The 19,577-nt window shown below is 46.5% G+C and overlaps 1 protein-coding gene across 5 annotated transcripts in view; it reads left to right on the top strand.

The window, feature by feature from the left end:
• MROH1 (maestro heat like repeat family member 1) overlaps positions 1-19,577 on the top strand; it is a 77,231-nt gene that overhangs the window by 32,940 nt on the left and 24,714 nt on the right. For 4 of the 5 annotated variants that reach the window (XM_085572749.1, XM_085572746.1, XM_085572750.1 and 1 more), the window contains 14 exons: positions 34-86; positions 707-814; positions 895-1,014; positions 3,076-3,198; positions 6,587-6,709; positions 8,084-8,110; positions 9,592-9,783; positions 12,070-12,143; positions 13,428-13,506; positions 14,742-14,828; positions 16,223-16,327; positions 17,222-17,357; positions 18,027-18,148; positions 18,995-19,147. In XM_085572749.1, the coding sequence (XP_085428875.1) occupies positions 34-86; positions 707-814; positions 895-1,014; positions 3,076-3,198; positions 6,587-6,709; positions 8,084-8,110; positions 9,592-9,783; positions 12,070-12,143; positions 13,428-13,506; positions 14,742-14,828; positions 16,223-16,327; positions 17,222-17,357; positions 18,027-18,148; positions 18,995-19,147 (1,502 nt within the window). The remainder of the gene's footprint in view (positions 1-33; positions 87-706; positions 815-894; positions 1,015-3,075; positions 3,199-6,586; positions 6,710-8,083; positions 8,111-9,591; positions 9,784-12,069; positions 12,144-13,427; positions 13,507-14,741; positions 14,829-16,222; positions 16,328-17,221; positions 17,358-18,026; positions 18,149-18,994; positions 19,148-19,577) is intronic. The other variant, XM_085572747.1, reaches the window with a different exon arrangement.

The following is a 19,577-nucleotide window of genomic DNA, read 5'->3' as shown; positions in this document are numbered from 1 at the left end:
CTGGGAATTCCCAAAATCCCGATTTTCCCCCAGAGAACACCGAGGAGTCCCTGGACCAGCAGGAGTGGGAGGAGAAGCTGCTCCAGGTGCGGATCCGGGAATTCCGGGAAGCTTTTCCCGGGATTTTGGCTCTGGAAAAGGGATCAGGGGTTGGGAAAAGGGCGGGAAGAACTCAAATCCAGGGAATTTTCCCCATGGAACTGGGGAGGGAGGAGCCTTCGGAGCTGGGGGAAATCCGGGATCGGGATCCCGAGGGAAAAGGGGCCAGGGCGGCGTTTCCTGGGAATTCCGGATTCCCAAAGGGATCTGGGGATGGGAAACCAGGATTCCAAAGGAAATTCGGGATGGAAAACCAGAATTCCAAAGGGATCCAGAGAATTCTGTGGGAATTTGGGGTGGGAATTTGGCATTCCACAGGGTTGGCAGCTTTCCATGGGAATTTGGGGATGGAAAACCAGAATTCCAAAGGGTTCTTAGAATTCCACGGGAATTTGGGATGGGAAACCAGAATTCCCAAGGGATTTCCCATGGGAATTTGGGATGGGAAACCAGAATTCCAAAGGGATTTTTCCATGGGATTTTGGGATGGAAAAGCAGAATTCCAAGCGCCGTCGCTTTGCCGTGGGGACGCGGGGGGCTCGGGATTCCCGGCTGGAATTCTCGACTGGAATTCCCGGAATTCCCAACCGCCCGTTGCCCATCCCAGTTTTTCCGGGAATCCCTGAGCTCCATCCCGGATAAATCCTGGATTTGCCCCTTGGTGGCGGAGACGTTCCGGCAGCTCCGCGACGCCGACGGATCCGCGGCGGAGAAGGTGAGGCCGGGGAAAATCCGGGAATGTTTCCCGCCTCCTCCCGGCCGTTTCCCGCTGGAATTCCCGGTTTTTTTTTCCAGGATTTCCTCTACAGATCCATGGGAACGGCGCTGGGGCTGTGGCCCGGGAAGGAGCTGGTCCGGAGGCAGCTCCAGGAGCTCCTGGAAAACGCCCAGTACCAGGAAGAGGCCGAGCGGGAGGTGAGGGATCCCCGGGAATTCCGGGAATTCCGGGAATTCCGGGGGGGTTCCCTCCTGGCGAAGGCGTGGGGCCGCTCTTCCCGGGAATTCCTGGGAATGTCGGGGTTGGGAGAGGGCTGGGATTGGGATTTCCTGAGGGGGGGGGGGGGGAAGTGTGGAATTCCGGGGAAATGGTGGATAAAATGATGGAATTCTGGGGAAATGGTGGATAAAATGATGGAATTCTGGGGAAATGGTGGATAAAATGATGGAATTCTGGGGAAATGGTGGATAGAATGATGGAATTCTGGGGAAATGGTGGATAGAATGATGGAATTCTGGGGAAATGGTGGATAGAATGATGGAATTCCGGGGAAATGGTGGATAAAATGATGGAATTCCGGGGAAATGGTGGATAAAATGATGGAATTCTGGGGAAATGGTGGATAAAATGATGGAATTCCGGGGAAATCGTGGATAAAATGATGGAATTCTGGGGAAATACTGGATAAAATGATGGAATTCTGGGGAAATGGTGGATAAAATGATGGAATTCTGGGGAAATGGTGGATAGAATGATGGAATTCTGGGGAAATGGTGGATAGAATGATGGAATTCTGGGGAAATGGTGGATAAAATGATGGAATTCCGGGGAAATGGTGGATAAAATGATGGAATTCTGGGGAAATGGTGGATAAAATGATGGAATTCCGGGGAAATCGTGGATAAAATGATGGAATTCTGGGGAAATACTGGATAAAATGATGGAATTCCGGGGAAATGGTGGATAAAATTATGGAATTCCGGGGAAATCGTGGATAAAATGATGGAATTCTGGGGAAATAGTGGATAAAATGATGGGATTCTGGGGAAATAGTGGATAAAATGATGGAATTCCGGGGAAATCGTGGATAAGATGATGGAATTCTGGGGAAATAGTGGATAAAATGATGGAATTCCGGGGAAATGGTGGATAAAATGATGGAATTCTGGGGAAATGGTGGATAAAATTATGGAATTCCAGCTAAAATCCTGGAATTCTTTGGGATCACAACTAAAGTAATGGAATTCCAAGGAATCATGGATAAAAATCATGGAATTCCAAGAGAATCCTTACTAAAGTTCTGGAATTCCAAGGAATCCTGACTGAAATCCTGGAATTCTGTGGGATCACAACTAAAACAAAGGAATTCCAAGGAATCTCTCTAAAATCCTGGGATTCCCTGGGATTCTGGGCTAAAATCCTGGAATTCTGTGGGATCACATCTAAAATAATGGAATTCCAAGGAATCGTGGATAAAATCACGGAATTCTGGGGAATCCCAACTAAAATCCTGGAATTCCAAGGAGCCTTAACTAAAATCTTGGAATCCCAGCTCAAATCCTGGAATTCTTTGGGACCTCAATTAAAATCCTGGAATTCCAAGAAATCCCAACTAAAATCCTGGAATTCCAAGGAATCTCTCTAAAATCCTGGAATTCCTTGGGATTCCCAACTAAAACCCTGGAATTCCAAGGAATCCTGACTAAAATCTTGGAATCCCAGCTCAAATCCTGGAATTCCTTGGAGTCACAACTAAAATCCTGGAATTCTGTGGAAATCCATCTAAAATCCTGGAATTCCAAGGAATTCCTGACTAAACCTTGGAATCCCAGCCCAAATCCTGGAATTCCATGGATCCTCTTCTAAAATCCTGGAATTCTGTGGGAATTCCAGCTAAAAGCCTGGAATTCCCTGGGATTCTGGGCTAAAATCCTGGAATTCCATGGATCCTCTTCTAAAATCCCGGAACTCTGTGGGAATTCCAACTAAAATCCTGGAATTTCAAGGAATCCTCTTCTAAAAACCCCGGAATTCTGTGGGAATTCCAACTAAAATCCTGGAATTCCACGGACTGCCACCAAAATTCCTCGGGAATTCCATCCCAGCCCTTCCCAGGCAGGAATTCCTGCCCGAAAATCCTGGAATTCCTGGAATTCCAAGCGGGAATTCCCTTGGCTGGCGCAGCCCAGGAGCTGGGAGTAAACGTTGGGGGAAAAATCCGGGAATTCTGTGGGGTTTCATTCCCGGAATTCCCGCAGGGTTTGGCTTCCTGCTTCGGGATCTGCGCCCGGAGCCACCCGGAAGAAACGTTGGAAAAATTGGAGGAATTTGAGCAATCCGACGCCTGCAGGAAATCCCAGGGATTCTTCGGCATCTTCAAGGTGGGAATTCCCGGCGGATTCTCGGGAAAAATGGGAAAAACGGGAATGGCGAGGGGGATTTTGGGGGAATGTTCCATCCCTTCCTTGGAATTCCAGGATTTCAGGAGGATTTTTAACACGGTTCCCTTGGAATATTCTGTTCTTTTCTTGGGAATTCCGTGATCCCAAAAAAATCCCAGCTTTCCACAAATCCCGTCATTCTGGAATTCCGCAATTCCATGAATCCGGAGTTCCATGAATCTGGGATTCCGTGATCCCAAAATTCCAGAAATTCCAACAATTCCACGAATCTGGAATTCCGTTTTCTCCATGTTTTTCCGTGTTTTTTCCATATCTTTCCCTGTTTTCCCTCATTTTTCCCATGTTTTTCCCTGTTTTTCCCACCTTTTCCCTGTTTTCCCTCATTTTTCCCATGTTTTCCCATTTTTTCCCACCTTTTCCCTGTTTTTCCTTGCTTTCCCTCATTTTTCCCATCTTTTCCCCTGTTTTTCCCTGCTTTTCCCACATTTTCCCCATGTTTTTCTGTTTTCCTCATTTTTTCCCACATTTTCCCTGTTTTCCCTCGTTTTTCCCTTCTTTTTCCCACATTTTCCCATTTTTTCAATTTTTCCCTGTTTTCCCCTGTTTTTCCCACATTTTCCCTTATGTTTTTCTACATTTCTGATGTTTTCCCCCCTTTTCCCATATTTTTCCCCCACCTTTTCCCATATTTTTCCCATTTTCCCCAATTTGCCCCCATATTTTTCCCATTTTTCCCATTTTTCCCCCCATTTTCCCACTCTTTCCCCTGTGTTTTCCCACCTTTTATGATATTTCCCCCCATTTTTCCCATGTTTTCCCCACCTTTTTCCTTGGGTTTTTCCCTTGGCTTCTCCCCATTTTTTCCCCATTTTTCTCATTTTTCCAACACTTTTCCCTGTTTTTCCAGGACCAGAACCAGCTGGATGTGGAGCAGTCCCGGGCAGCCCTGGCGCTCTGCCTGGCCCACCTTTCCCATGGGCTTTTCCACATTTTTTCCCCATTTTTTCCCCATTTTTTCCCCATTTTTTTCCCCATTTCCCCCCCCATTTTTTCCCCATTTTTTCCCATATTTTCCCCATTTCCCAACACTTTTCCCTGTTTTTCCAGGACCAGAACCAGCTGGACGTGGAGCGGCGGCAGGCAGCCCTGGCGCTCTGCCTGGGCCGCCTTTCCCTGGGTTTTCCCCATTTCCCCCCCATTTTTTCCCCATTTTTCCCCATTTTTTTCCCCATTTCCCCCCCATTTTTTCCCATTATTTCCCATTGTTTCCCAACACTTTTCCCTGTTTTTCCAGGACCAGAACCAGCTGGACGTGGAGCAGTCCCGGGCAGCCCTGGCGCTGTGCCTGGGCCGCCTTTTCCCTTGGGTTTTCCCCATTTTTCCCCATTTTTCCCCCCATTTTCTCCCCATTTTTCCCCATTTTTTCCCCATTTTTTCCCATTGTTTCCCAACACTTTTCCCTGTTTTTCCAGGACCAGAACCAGCTGGATGTGGAGCGGCGGCGGGCAGCGCTGGCGCTGTGCCTGGGCCGCCTTTTCCCTTGGATTTACCCTGGGCTTTTCCCCATTTTTTCCCCATTTTTTCCCCCATTTTTTCCCCATTTTTCCCCCATTTTTCCCCATATTTTCCCATTATTTCCCAACACTTTTCCCTGTTTTTCCAGGACCAGAACCAGCTGGACATGGAGCGGCGGCGGGCAGCGCTGGCGCTGTGCCTGGGCCGCCTTTTCCCTTGGGTTTTCCATGGATTTTTCCCTTGGGCTTTTCCCCATTTTTCCCCATTTTTTCCCCATTTTTTCCCCATTTTTTTCCCCATTTCCCCCCCATTTTTCCCCATTTTTCCCATTATTTCCCAACACTTTTCCCTGTTTTTCCAGGACCAGAACCAGCTGGATGTGGAGCAGCGGCGGGCAGCGCTGGCGCTCTGCCTGGGCCGCCTTTTCCCTTGGGTTTTCCATGGATTTTTCCCTGGGTTTTTCCCCATTTTTTCCCCATTTTTCCCCATTTTTTCCCATATTTTCCCCATTTTCCCAACACTTTTCCCTGTTTTTCCAGGACCAGAACCAGCTGGATGTGGAGCGGCGGCGGGCAGCGCTGGCGCTCTGCCTGGGCCGCCTTTTCCCTTGGATTTTCCCTGGGCTTTTCCCCATTTTTTTCCCCATTTTTTCCCCATTTTTTCCCCATTTTTTCCCCATTTTTTCCCATATTTTCCCATTATTTCCCAACACTTTTCCCTGTTTTTCCAGGAGCAGAACCAGCTGGATGTGGAGCAGCGGCGGGCAGCGCTGGCGCTGTGCCTGGGCCGCCTTTTCCCTTGGATTTTCCATGGGTTTTTCCACATTTTTTTCCCCATTTTTTTCCCCATTTCCCCCCATTTTTCCCCATTTTTCCCCATTTTTTCCCATATTTTCCCATTATTTCCCAACACTTTTCCCTGTTTTTCCAGGACCAGAACCAGCTGGACGTGGAGCAGTCCCGGGCAGCCCTGGCGCTGTGCCTGGGCCGCCTTTTCCCTTGGGTTTTCCATGGGTTTTTCCCCATTTTTCCCCCATTTTTTCCCCATTTTTTCCCCATTTCCCCCCCATATTTTTCCCATATTTTTCCCATTATTTCCCAACACTTTTCCCTGTTTTTCCAGGACCAGAACCAGCTGGATGTGGAGCAGCGGCGGGCAGCGCTGGCGCTGTGCCTGGGCCGCCTTTTCCCTTGGGTTTTCCATGGGTTTTTCCCCATTTTTCCCCATTTTTTCCCCACTTTTCCCCCATATTTTTCCCATATTTTCCCCATTTTCCCAACACTTTTCCCTGTTTTTCCAGGACCAGAACCAGCTGGACGTGGAGCAGTCCCGGGCAGCGCTGGCGCTCTGCCTGGGCCGCCTTTCCCCTTGGGTTTTCCATGGATTTTTCCCCATTTTTTTCCCATTTTTTCCCCATTTTTTCCCCCAGATTTTCCCATATTTTTCCCATTATTTCCCAACACTTTTCCCTGTTTTTCCAGGACCAGAACCAGCTGGATGTGGAGCGGCGGCGGGCAGCGCTGGCGCTCTGCCTGGGCCGCCTTTTCCCTTGGATTTTCCCTGGGCTTTTCCCCATTTTTTTCCCCATTTTTTCCCCATTTTTTCCCCATTTTTTCCCCATTTTTTCCCATATTTTCCCATTATTTCCCAACACTTTTCCCTGTTTTTCCAGGACCAGAACCAGCTGGACGTGGAGCGGCGGGCAGCGCTGGCACTCTGCCTGGGCCGCCTTTTCCCTTGGATTTTCCATGGATTTTTCCCCATTTTTTCCCCCATTTTTTCCCTGGATTTTTCCCCATATTTTTCCCATATTTTCCCCATTATTTCCCAACACTTTTCCCTGTTTTTCCAGGACCAGAACCAGCTGGACGTGGAGCGGCGGGCAGCCCTGGCGCTCTGCCTGGGTCGCGTGGCGGCGGCGGCGCCTCCGGAGCCGCGGATCCTCGGCTGCCTCCTGCGCCTCGGCCGCTCCAAGGTCACGGAATTCCAACGGAATTCCGCCGGAATTCCGCGGGAAATCCATGGGGATTGTGTGGGGATTTATTGGGGATTTTTAGGGGATTTTTGGGGGATTTTACAGGGATTTTTGGGAAATTTTACGGGAAATTTTGGAGAATTTTATGGGAATTTTACGTGAATTTTTGTGGAATTTTACAGGAATTTTTGGGGAATTTTACGTGAATTTTTGTGGAATTTTACGTGAATTTTTGTGGAATTTTACAGGAATTTTTGGGGAATTTTACGTGAATTTTTGTGGAATTTTACAGGAATTTTTGGGGAATTTTACAGGGATTTTACAGGGATTTTTGGGGATTTTATGGGTATTTTTGGATAATTTAACAGGAATTTCACAGGAATTTTACTGGATTTTTTTTTTAATTTTTCATAAATTTTTTGAGACTTTTACAGGAGTTTTTCTGAATTTTACTAGAATTTTGGGGGAATTTTAAGGGAATTTTACACGAATTTTACAGGAATTTTTGGGGAATGTTACGGGAATTTTACAGGAAATTTTTAAGAACTGTACGGAAATTTTACAGGGCAGGACTTCTACAGGAATTTTATGGTAATTTTTCAGGAGTTTTTGGGGAATTTTATGGGAATCTTGCAGGAATTTTACAGGAATTTTTGGAGAATTTTATGGGAATTTTGTGGGAATTTTACAGGAATTTTACAGGAATTTAACAGAAATTTTCTGGGAATTTTTTGGGAGTTTTTGGGGAATATTCCAGGAATTTTTCATGAATTTTCCACAATTTTCCAAGAACTTTCCAGGAATTTTTTGAGAATTTTCCATGAATTTTCTAGGAATTTTCTGGAAACTTAGCAGGAGTTTTCTGGTTTTTTTTTTTTAATTTTTCAGGAATTTTCCAGGAATATCCAGGGAATTTTCTTTTAATTTTATGAGAATTTTCCCAGATTTTCCCAGGAATTTTTTGGGAATTTCCCAGGCTATTTCCAGGAACTTTCTAGGAATTTTGGGGGATTTGGGGGGAATTTGTGTTTTTCCCACTGGAATTTCATTTTTTTCCTGCTGGGATTTTGGATTTTCCAGTGAAATTTCCCATTTTTTTCCTGCTTGGATTTGGGCATTTTCCCGATGGAATTTCGGTTTTCCTGCTGGCATTTGTTTTTTTTTTCCCGATGGGATTTTGGGTTTTTCCAATGGGATTTTGTTTTTTCCTGGTGAAATTCCATTTTTTTTCCCGATGGGATTTAGGTTTTTTTCCCCCCGCTGGAATTTCGTTTTTTCCATTGGGATTTCGCTTTTCCCGCTGGAATTTTGTTCCTTCCCAGAGGAATTTGGGATTTTCCTGATGGGAATTTTGGTTTTTTTCCGCCCGTTCAGGTTCTGGGAATAAAAGTAGGGACCAAGGTAGGGAATTTTGGGATTGGCCTTGGAATTTTTCCTCTTTCCGCTTTTTCCTCTCATTGCGGGCTGGAAGCGCTTCCCGAAAAAATCAACGGAATTCCCGGGAAAATTCCTGGGAAAAAGGGATGGGAAAGGCGGGCCTGGACCTGCCGGCCCAGATGATCCCGGAATTCCACGGTCCCAAAATCCCGGAATTCTGTCATCCAAGAATTCCACAAATCCACAATCCCAAAATCCCGGAATTCTGTCATCCAAGAATTCCCTAAATCCACAATCCCAAAATCCCGTGAATCTGGAATTCCACGATTTCAGAAATGCCGAGATCCCGGAATTCCAGAATTCCCTGATCCTGGAATTCCACAGTCCCATTCTGGAATTTTGCCGTCCACTAATACCAGAATTCCAGAAATTCCAGAATTCCCTGATCCCGGAATTCCACAGTTCCATAATTCAATTATATTGGAATTCCAGAATTCTGGAATTTTGCCGTCCACTAATACCAGAATTCCAGAAATTCCATTAATTCCATGATCCTGGAATTCCAGGATTCTTTAATCCCATCATTCTGGAATTCTGTGATTCCATGGAATCTTCCCACTTGGACTGGGGCATTCCCGGGGTTTTCCATGGAATTTTCCGGTCGGGAATTCCCTCCTTGGGCTCCACTAACGCCTCTCCCTCGCTGCCTCTAACGGATTCTGCAAGGAATTCCCGGATTTTTTCATAATTCCAGGGGTTTTTTGGGATTTCTGGATTTTTTCTGTAATTCTTGGGTTTTGATGGGATGCCAGGATTTTTCCAGATTTATTTTATTTTACTTTATTTTATTTTACTTTACTTTATTTTATTTTATTTTATTTTATTTTATTTTATTTTATTTTATTTATTTTATACCATACCAGTTCATTTATAGGGCTGATCCCAGTTCTGGGTTGATCCCAGTTCCAACCCCCAATCCCGATCCTGGTTCCCAATCCCAATCCCGGTTCCTGAACCTGATCCCAATCCCAATCCCGGTTCCCAATCCCAGTTCCAAATCCCAGTTCCCAATCCCAATCCCAATCCCGGTTCCTGAAGCTGATCCCAATCCCAATCCCAGTTCCCAATCCCAATCCCGGTTCCCAATCCCGGTTCCTGAACCTGATCCCAATCCCGATCCCAGTTCCCAACCCCAATCCCAATCCCAACCCCAATCCCAATCCCAATCCCGATCCAAATCCTAATCCCGATCCCGATCCCAGTTCCCGATCCCAATCCCAATCCCAGTTCCCAATCCCAATCCCGATCCCAATCCCAATCCCGGTTCCCAATCCCGATCCCGATCCCAATCCCAATCCCGGTTCCCAATCCCATCCCGATCCCAATCCCAATCCCAGTTCCCAATCCCGATACCAATCCCGGTTCCCAATCCCAATCCCAATCCCAATCCCAATCCCATCCCAATCCCATCCCGATCCCAATCCAATCCCGGCTCCGTCCCTCAGGACCCGCTGCTGCGGCTGAGTCTGGCCCGGAGCGTCTCCATGGTCGGCCGAGCCCTGGCCCGGCACGGCCCCGGGAGCGACGCCGGGAAATTCGGGAACGACCCCGGGAAATTCGGGAACGACGCCGGGAAATTTCCCGGGAACGGCCCCGGCAGCATCGCCCACAAGGCCGAGCTGGTGGCGCTGATGGTGGTGAGACTGGGATGGACTGGGATATACTGGGATATACTGGGATATACTGGGATATACTGGGATGGATACTGGGATATACTGGGATGGATACTGGGATATACTGGGATATACTGGGATGGATACTGGGATATACTGGGATATACTGGGATATACTGGGATATACTGGGATATACTGGGATGGATACTGGGATATACTGGGATGGATACTGGGATATACTGGGATATACTGGGATGGATACTGGGATGGATACTGGGATGGATACTGGGATATACTGGGATGGATACTGGGATGGATACTGGGATGGATACTGGGATGGATACTGGGATATACTGGGATATACTGGGATATACTGGGATATACTGGGATATACTGGGATGGATACTGGGATGGATACTGGGATATACTGGGATATACTGGGATGGATACTGGGATGGATACTGGGATGGATACTGGGATGGATACTGGGATATACTGGGATATACTGGGATATACTGGGATATACTGGGATGGATACTGGGATGGATACTGGGATGGATACTGGGATATACTGGGATATACTGGGATATACTGGGATATACTGGGATGGATACTGGGATGGATACTGGGATGGATACTGGGATATACTGGGATATACTGGGATATACTGGGATATACTGGGATGGATACTGGGATGGATACTGGGATGGATACTGGGATGGATACTGGGATATACTGGGATATACTGGGATGGATACTGGGATATACTGGGATGGATACTGGGATATACTGGGATATACTGGGATGGATACTGGGATGGATACTGGGATATACTGGGATATACTGGGATATACTGGGATGGATACTGGGATGGATACTGGGATATACTGGGATATACTGGGATGGATACTGGGATGGATACTGGGATATACTGGGATATACTGGGATATACTGGGATATACTGGGATATACTGGGATGGATACTGGGATGGATACTGGGATGGATACTGGGATGGATACTGGGATATACTGGGATATACTGGGATATACTGGGATATACTGGGATGGATACTGGGATATACTGGGATGGATACTGGGATATACTGGGATATACTGGGATATACTGGGATGGATACTGGGATGGATACTGGGATGGATACTGGGATGGATACTGGGATATACTGGGATATACTGGGATGGATACTGGGATGGATACTGGGATGGATACTGGGATGGATACTGGGATATACTGGGATATACTGGGATATACTGGGATATACTGGGATGGATACTGGGATGGATACTGGGATGGATACTGGGATATACTGGGATATACTGGGATGGATACTGGGATATACTGGGATATACTGGGATGGATACTGGGATGGATACTGGGATGGATACTGGGATGGATACTGGGATATACTGGGATATACTGGGATGGATACTGGGATATACTGGGATGGATACTGGGATATACTGGGATATACTGGGATATACTGGGATGGATACTGGGATATACTGGGATGGATACTGGGATATACTGGGATGGATACTGGGATATACTGGGATGGATACTGGGATATACTGGGATATACTGGGATATACTGGGATGGATACTGGGATATACTGGGATGGATACTGGGATATACTGGGATGGATACTGGGATATACTGGGATATACTGGGATATACTGGGATGGATACTGGGATATACTGGGATGGATACTGGGATATACTGGGATGGATACTGGGATATACTGGGATATACTGGGATATACTGGGATGGATACTGGGATATACTGGGATGGATACTGGGATATACTGGGATGGATACTGGGATATACTGGGATATACTGGGATATACTGGGATATACTGGGATATACTGGGATATACTGGGATGGATACTGGGATGGATACTGGGATGGATACTGGGATGGATACTGGGATATACTGGGATATACTGGGATATACTGGGATATACTGGGATATACTGGGATGGATACTGGGATATACTGGGATATACTGGGATGGATACTGGGATATACTGGGATATACTGGGATATACTGGGATGGATACTGGGATATACTGGGATGGATACTGGGATGGATACTGGGATATACTGGGATATACTGGGATATACTGGGATGGATACTGGGATATACTGGGATATTCTGGGATATTCTGGGATGGATACTGGGATATACTGGGATATACTGGGATATTCTGGGATGGGATCCTGGTGGAACATTCCGGAGGCACCGTTCCGGAACGTTCCGTCCCCATTCCCGCCTTTTCCTTTTCCCAGGAATTCCTGCGGGCGGAATCTCCGGAGGCGCCGCGGCTGCGGGAGCACGCGCTGAGCGCCTGCGCCAGCCTCGTGTATCCCGGAATTCCGGGAATTCGGGAATTCGGGAATGCCGGGAAACCTGGGAATGGCGGGAAACCTGGGAATGACGGGAATGGCGGGAATGGCGGGATTGGGATTTGGGGTTGGATCACTGGGAATTCCTGGGTTGGATCCTTGGGAATTCCTCATTAATTCCCATCAATTCCCAATTAACTCCCAATAATTCCCAATTAACTCCAAATAATTCCCATTAATCCCTAATAATTCCCATTAATTCCCAGTAATTTCCAATAAATCCCTAATAATCCTCAATAATCCCCAATAATTCCCATTAATCTCCAATAATTCCCATTAATCCCTAATATTTCCTAATAAAACCCAAATAAATCCCAATAATTCCCAAGAGTTCCCAATTAACTCCCAATAATTCTCATTAATCCCCATTAATTCCCAATAATTCCCATTAATCCCAATTAATCCATAATAATTCTTAATAAAACCCCAGTAAATCCCCTATGATTCCCATTAATCTCCAATAATTTGTAATAAGACCCCAATATATGCCTAATAATCCTCAATAATTCCCATTAATCCCCAATAAATCCCAATAATTTCCATTAATCCACATTAATTCCCAATAATTCCCCAATAAATCCCCAATAAATCCCAATAATTCCCATTAATCCCCAATAATTCCTAATGAAACCCCAATAAATCCCCTATGATTCCCAATAATTCCCAATTAACTCCCAATAATTCCCATTAATCCCCAATAATTGCCATTAATTCCCAATAATTCGTATTAATCCCTATTAATTCCTAATAAAACCCCAATAATTCCCCTTAATCCCCAATAATTCCTAATAAAACCCCAATAATTCCCATTAATTCCCATTCATCCCCAATAATTCCCATTAATTGATAATAATCCCCAATAAAACCCCAATAATTCCCATTAATTCCCATTCATCCCCAATAATTCCCATTAATTGCTAATAATCCCCAATAAAACCCCAATAATTCCCATTAATTCCCATTCATCCCCAATAATTCCCATTAATTGCTAATAATCCCCAATAAAACCCCAATAATTCCCATTAATTCCCATTAATTCCCATTAATTGCTAACAATCCCCAATAAAACCCCAATAATCCCCAATAATTCCCATTAATTGCTAACAATTCCCAATAATTCCCATTAATCCCCAATAATTCCCGATAATTCCCAATCAATCCCCGTACTCCCCGAGAATTCCCGGCGGTCGCCGTCCCCGCCGGGCGCGGCGTTCCCGTTTTTCCTTATCCCGGGATGGCAGCGCCCTGGAGCCGGCGCTGGGCGAGGCGGAGCGCGCGGAGCTGCTGCGGGCGGCGCTGGGCACCGCGGGGCCGGAGCAGGTGGGGGAACGGGAATTCTGGGGAAAATACGGGAATTCTGGGGAAACGGGAATTCTGGGGGAACGGGAATTCTGGGGGAATGGGAATTGTGGGGGAATGGGAATTCTGGGAAAACGGGAATTCTGGGGGAACGGGAATTCTGGGGGAATGGGAATTCTGGGGGAATGGGAATTCTGGGAAAACGGGAATTCTGGGGGAACGGGAATTTTGGGAGAATGGGAATTCTGGGAGAATGGGAATTGTGGGGGAATGGGAATTGTGGGGGAAACGGGAATTCTGGGAGAACGGGAATTCTGGGGGAGAACGGGAATTTTGGGAGAATGGGAATTCTGGGGGAATGGGAATTCTGGGAGAATGGGAATTGGGGGGGAATGGGAATTCTGGGAGAACGGGAATTCTGGGAGAACGGGAATTGGGGGGGAATGGGAATTCTGGGGGAACGGGAATTGGGGGGGAATGGGAATTCTGGGGGAATGGGAATTCTGGGGGAACGGGAATTCTGGGAGAATGGGAATTGTGGGGGAATGGGAATTGAGGGGGAAAATGGGAATTGTGGGGGGAAATGGGAATTGTGGGGGGAAAAAATGGGAATTCTGGGGGGAAACAGGAATTGTGGGGGAAAATGGGAATTGTGGGGGGAAAATGGGAATTGTGGGGGGAAACTGGAATTGTGGGGGGGAAAACGGGAATTCTGGGGGAAACGGGAATTCTGGGGGAAAAAACGGGAATTCTGGGGGAAAATTAGGAATTCTGGGTAAAAAAAGGGAATTCTGGGGGAAAAAATGGGAATTCTGGGGAAAAAAATGCGAATTCTGGGGGGAGAAATGGGAATTCTGGGGGGAAAATGGGAATTCTGGGGTGAAAAATGGGAATTCTGGGTAAAAAAAGGGAATTCTGGGGGAAAAAGTGGGAATTCTGGGGAAAAAATGGGAATTCTGGGGGGAAAATTGGGAATTCTGGGGGGAAAATGGGAATTCTGGGGAAAACAAGGGAATTCTGAGGAAAAAAAAGGCCAGGTGGGAATTCCGTGGGATTTTTGAGGGAAAAACATGGGAATTCCAGGGAAAAAACACCTCCTGAATTCCCATCCTGTTCCCAAGGGATGATCCCGATATTCCGGGCTCTTCCTAAAATTCCCATTGTTTTTTCCGGGATAAGGACGGGCTGGGGCGGGTTTGGGAATTGCCGGGGTTTTTCCGATCCCGGAATTCCGGGGTTTTCCGGGATTTTCCCAGGAGCCGTTCCCGGCGGCGCTCACGGAGCTGCTCCAGGGAATTCTCCGGAGGCGCCTCAGCCCCAGCGGCCTCCAGGAGATCTTTGCCGTGAGTGCCGGGAATCCCGGGAATCCCGGGAATTTCGGGAGTGATTTTGGGAATCCCGGGAATCCCGGGAATTTCGGGAGTGATTTTGGGAATCCCGGGAATCCCGGGAGTGATTTTGGGAATCCCGGGAATCCCGGGAATTTCGGGAGTGATTTTGGGAATCCCGGGAATCCCGGGAATTTCGGGAGTGATTTTGGGAATCCCGGGAATCCCGGGAATTTCGGGAGTGATTTTGGGAATTCCGGGAATCCCGGGAATCTCGGGAGTGATTTTGGGAATCCCGGGAATCCCGGGAATCCCGGGAGTGATTTTGGGAATCCCGGGAATCCCGGGAATTTCGGGAGTGATTTTGGGAATCCCGGGAATCCCGGGAATTTCGGGAGTGATTTTGGGAATTCCAGGAATTTGGGAAATTCCCGGAAGCGGGAGGTGGCTCCGGGATCTGTTGGGATCACGGGGATTCAATTCTGAGGGAGGGAATTCTGGGAATTCTGGGAATGGGAATTCTGGGAATTCGGGGAATGGAAATAATGGGAATGGGGAGGGAATTCTGGGAATGGGAATTCTGGGAGTGGAAATGAGGAAATTCCAAGGAATGGGAGATTGGAATTCTGGGAATTTCCCTGCAGAATCCCAGATCTTCTCTGTAAAATTCCAAGATTTTCTTGCCAAAATCCCAGCATTCTCCCTATAAAATTCCAGGATTTTCCCTGTAGAATTCCTGGATTTTCCTGTCAGAATTCCAGGATTTTCCTGTCAGAATCCCAGCATTTTCCCTGCAGAATTCCAGGATTTCCCTGCAGAATTCCAGGATTTTCCTGTCAGAATCCCAGCATTTTCCCTGCAGAATGACAGGATTTCCCTGCAGAATTCCAGGATTTCTGTGCAGAATTCCAGGATTTTCCTGTCAGAATCCCAGCATTTTTCCTGCAGAATTCCCAGATTTCCCTGCAGAATTCCCAGATTTCCCTGTCAGAATTCCAGGATTTTCCTGTCAGAATTCCAGGATTTCTGTGCAGAATTCCAGGATTTTCCTGTAGAATTCCCAGATTTCCCTGCAGAATTCCCAGATTCTCCTGTCAGAATTCCCGGATTTTCCTGTCATAATTCCAGAATTTCCCTGCAGAATTCCAGGATTTCCCCTGCAGAATTCCAGTATTTTCCCTGTAGAATCCCAGCATTTTTCCTGCAGAATTCCCTGATTTCCCTGCAGAATTCCAGGATTTCCCCTGCAGAATTCCAGGATTTCCCCTGCAGAATTCCAGGATTTCCCCTGCAGAATTCCAGAATTTCCCTGCAGAATCCCAGCATTTTCCCTGCAGAATCCCAGCATTTTCCCTGCAGAATTCCCGGATTCCCCTGTCAGAATTCCAGGATTTTCCCCCCGTTCCCAGCATTTAGGGCCCTGGATCCGCTCCCCGCGGGAGCCGGAGCGGGAGCGCGGCCTCGGCATCAGCAAATCCCTGCTGGAATTCTTCCTGGAAAACCTCGACGTGCGCGTGAGTTCCCGAAATTCCCACCCTGCGGACGGGAATTCCCAGATTCCATTCCCGGATTCCAATCCCAAATCCCAATCCCGATTCCATTCCTGGATTCCATTCCTGGTTTTTATTTCTGGTTTCCATCCCCATTTCCATCCCTGATTTTCATTCCCAAATTCCATTCCAGGATTTCATTCCCGGATTCCAATCCCAAATCCCATTCCTGATTCCATTCCAGGATTTCATTCCCAGTTTTTATCCCCCAGTTCCCATTCCCAAATTCCATTCCCAGATTCCATTCCTGGATTTTATTCCAATTCCCATTCCCAATTCCCATTCCTGGATTTCATTCCCAGTTTTTATCCCCCAGTTCCCATTCCCAATTCCCATCCCCATTCCCATCCTGAATTCCCAATTCCCCAATTTCCAAATTCCCATTCCCATTCCTGTTTTTTTGTTCCCAAATTCTCGTTCCCATTCCTGGTTTTCCATTCCCAGTTTCCATTCCCAGTTTCCAATTTCCCGTTCCCATTCCCAATTCCCTTTCCCAATTCCCATTCCCCATTCCAATTCCAATTCCCATTCCCATTCCCATTCCCATTCCCCATTCCCATTCCCATTCCCATTCCCCATTCCCATTCCCATTCCCATTCCCCATTCCCATTCCCCATTCCCATTCCCATTCCCCATTCCCATTCCCCATTCCCATTCCCATTCCCATTCCCCATTCCCATTCCCCATTCCCATTCCCATTCCCCATTCCCATTCCCATTCCATTCCCATTCCCCATTCCCATTCCCCATTCCCATTCCCATTCCCATTCCCATTCCCCATTCCCATTCCCCATTCCCATTCCCATTCCCATTCCCATTCCCAATTCCCATTCCCAATTCCCGATCCCGTTCCCGGCAGGCGGTGACTCCGTTCCCGGCTCTCCCGGCTCTCCTGGCTCTGCTGGCCCCGCGCTGCTCCGACGGAATTCCCGGAATCCGCGCCCGATCCCTGGATTGCGTCGGGGCCCTGCTGCGCATCCAGCTCTGCTTCCAGGGTGGGCCGCAACGCCGGGGAATTCCCGGAGGGAGAATTCCCGGGAAAAAATGCCCAGGGGGAAATTCCCAACGGGAAAATTCCCATAAAAAAATTCCCAGGGGAAAATTCCCAAAGGGGAAAATTCCCGGAAAAAAATTCCCAGGGGAAAATTCCCAAAGGGGAAAATTCCCAAAGGAAAATTCCCAAAGGGGAAATTCCCAAAGGGAAAATTCCTAAAGGAAAAATTCCCAAAGGGGAAATTCCCAAAGGAAAATTCTCAAAGGGGAAATTTCCAAAGGGGAATTCCCAAAGGAAAATTCCCAAAGGGAAAATTCCTAAAGGAAAAATTCCCAAAGGGGAAATTCCCAAAGGAAAATTCTCAAAGGGGAAATTCCCAAAGGAAAATTCCCAAAGGGAAAATTCCTAAAGGAAAAATTCCCAAAGGGGAAATTCCCAAAGGAAAATTCTCAAAGGGGAAATTCCCAAAGGGGAAATTCCCAAAGGAATTTCCAGGGGAATTTTGGGGAATTTTTGGGGAATTTCCCCATTTTAGGGGCTGGAATTGGCCCAAAAATGGGGAAAAATCCCCAATTCCCTCTGGAATTCCAATTCTCGTTGGACTCGGTGAATTCCAGGGATTTTCCCAAGCTCAGAATTCCGGGATTTTCTCCTTTCCCGACTTTTCCAGGATTTTCTCGGGATCACCGGGACGAGCTGCTGGAGGAGCTGCCGGCGCTGAGGGCGGGGCTGGAAAATCCCGAAATTCCCGACGCTTCCGTCCTTTGGCACACCTGCGAGCGCCTGGGAGTGGTGAGAAATCCGGGAATTCCGGAATTCCGGGATCTTTTTGGGAATTTTACCCATTTCTGGGGGGACTTTTGGGAGGGTATTTCGGGAATTTTTGGGGGTTTTTTGGGAATTTTTTGAATTTTTCATTTGAATTTTATGGATTTGAAGGGAATTTCTTGAGGAATTTTTTGGGTATTTTTTGTGAATTTTTTGGGAATTGTTTTTTTTAATTTATTGGATTTTGGGGGTATTTTATTGGGAATTTTATTGGAATTTTTTTGGAATTTCATGAATTTCGGGGGGATTTTGGGGGAAATTTTTTTTTAAATTTTTTTTTAATTTTATGGATTTGGGGGGAATTTTTTGGGGGATTTTTTAGGAATATTTTGGAAATTTTTTTGAATTTCACGGATTTCGGGGGGATTTTGGGGGGAATTTTTTTGGATTTTATTTTTGGAATTTCATTAATTTCCGGGGCATTTTTGGGAATTTTTTGGGATTTTTTTTTGGAATTTCAATCATTTTGGGGGGATTTTATTGGGAATTTTTTGGAATTTTTTTTTTTGTAATTCCATTAATTTCGGGGGGATTTTTTTTGGAATTTTTGGGGAAATTCTTTGAATTTTTTTTTTAATTTTTCAAGGGAATTCTCTTTGTGATTTTGGTGTTTTTTTATTATTTTTTTCGGAATTTGTAAATATAAATTTGGGCAGATTTCCGGGTGTGTTTTTTGGATTTTTTTGCGCTTTTTTTTCGGGTTTTTTTTTGTTTTTTCGCCATTTTTCGTGGGATTTTTTTAGGATTTCCCCCCCAGCGGCCCCGACCCCTCCGGAATTCCCGAATTTTGGGTTTTTTCCCCCAATGCAGGTGGTGGGGCGGCGGATCCCGGCGGAGCAGCTGCCGGAGCTGCTGCTGGAGCTGCTGCGGGCCTGGGACGATCCCGAGCGGAATTGCGGCCGCGCCGCCGCCGCCATCGGCACCGCCCTGATCCGGGAGCGCGGCGGCATCCTGCACGAGCAGGTGGGAATCCAAAATTCCCAAAAATTCCCAAAAAAAAAATCCAAAAAATTCCAAAAAATTCAAAAAAATTCACAAAAATCCCCAAAAAATCGAAATAAATCCCAATAAACCCCAACATTCCTGATCCGGGAGCGCGGCGGCATCCTGCACGAGCAGGTGGGAATCCAAAATTCCCAAAAATTCCCAAAAAAAAAATCCAAAAAATTCCAAAAAATTCAAAAAAATTCACAAAAATCCCCAAAAAATCGAAATAAATCCCAATAAACCCCAACATTCCTGATCCGGGAGCACGGCGGGATCCTGCACGAGCAGGTGGGAATCCCCAATATCCAAAAATTCTGGAAAATTCCCAACAATTTAATTCCCAATAAAAAATCCAAAAAATCTGAAAAAATCAAAAAAATTCAGAAAAACTCAGAAAAACAAAGAT

This window comes from Lonchura striata, chromosome 2, assembly GCF_050655825.1.
Source record: "Lonchura striata isolate lonStrDom1 chromosome 2, ASM5065582v1, whole genome shotgun sequence".
Classification (NCBI taxonomy): domain Eukaryota; kingdom Metazoa; phylum Chordata; class Aves; order Passeriformes; family Estrildidae; genus Lonchura; species Lonchura striata.
This window is presented reverse-complemented; position numbering and strand designations above follow the sequence as displayed.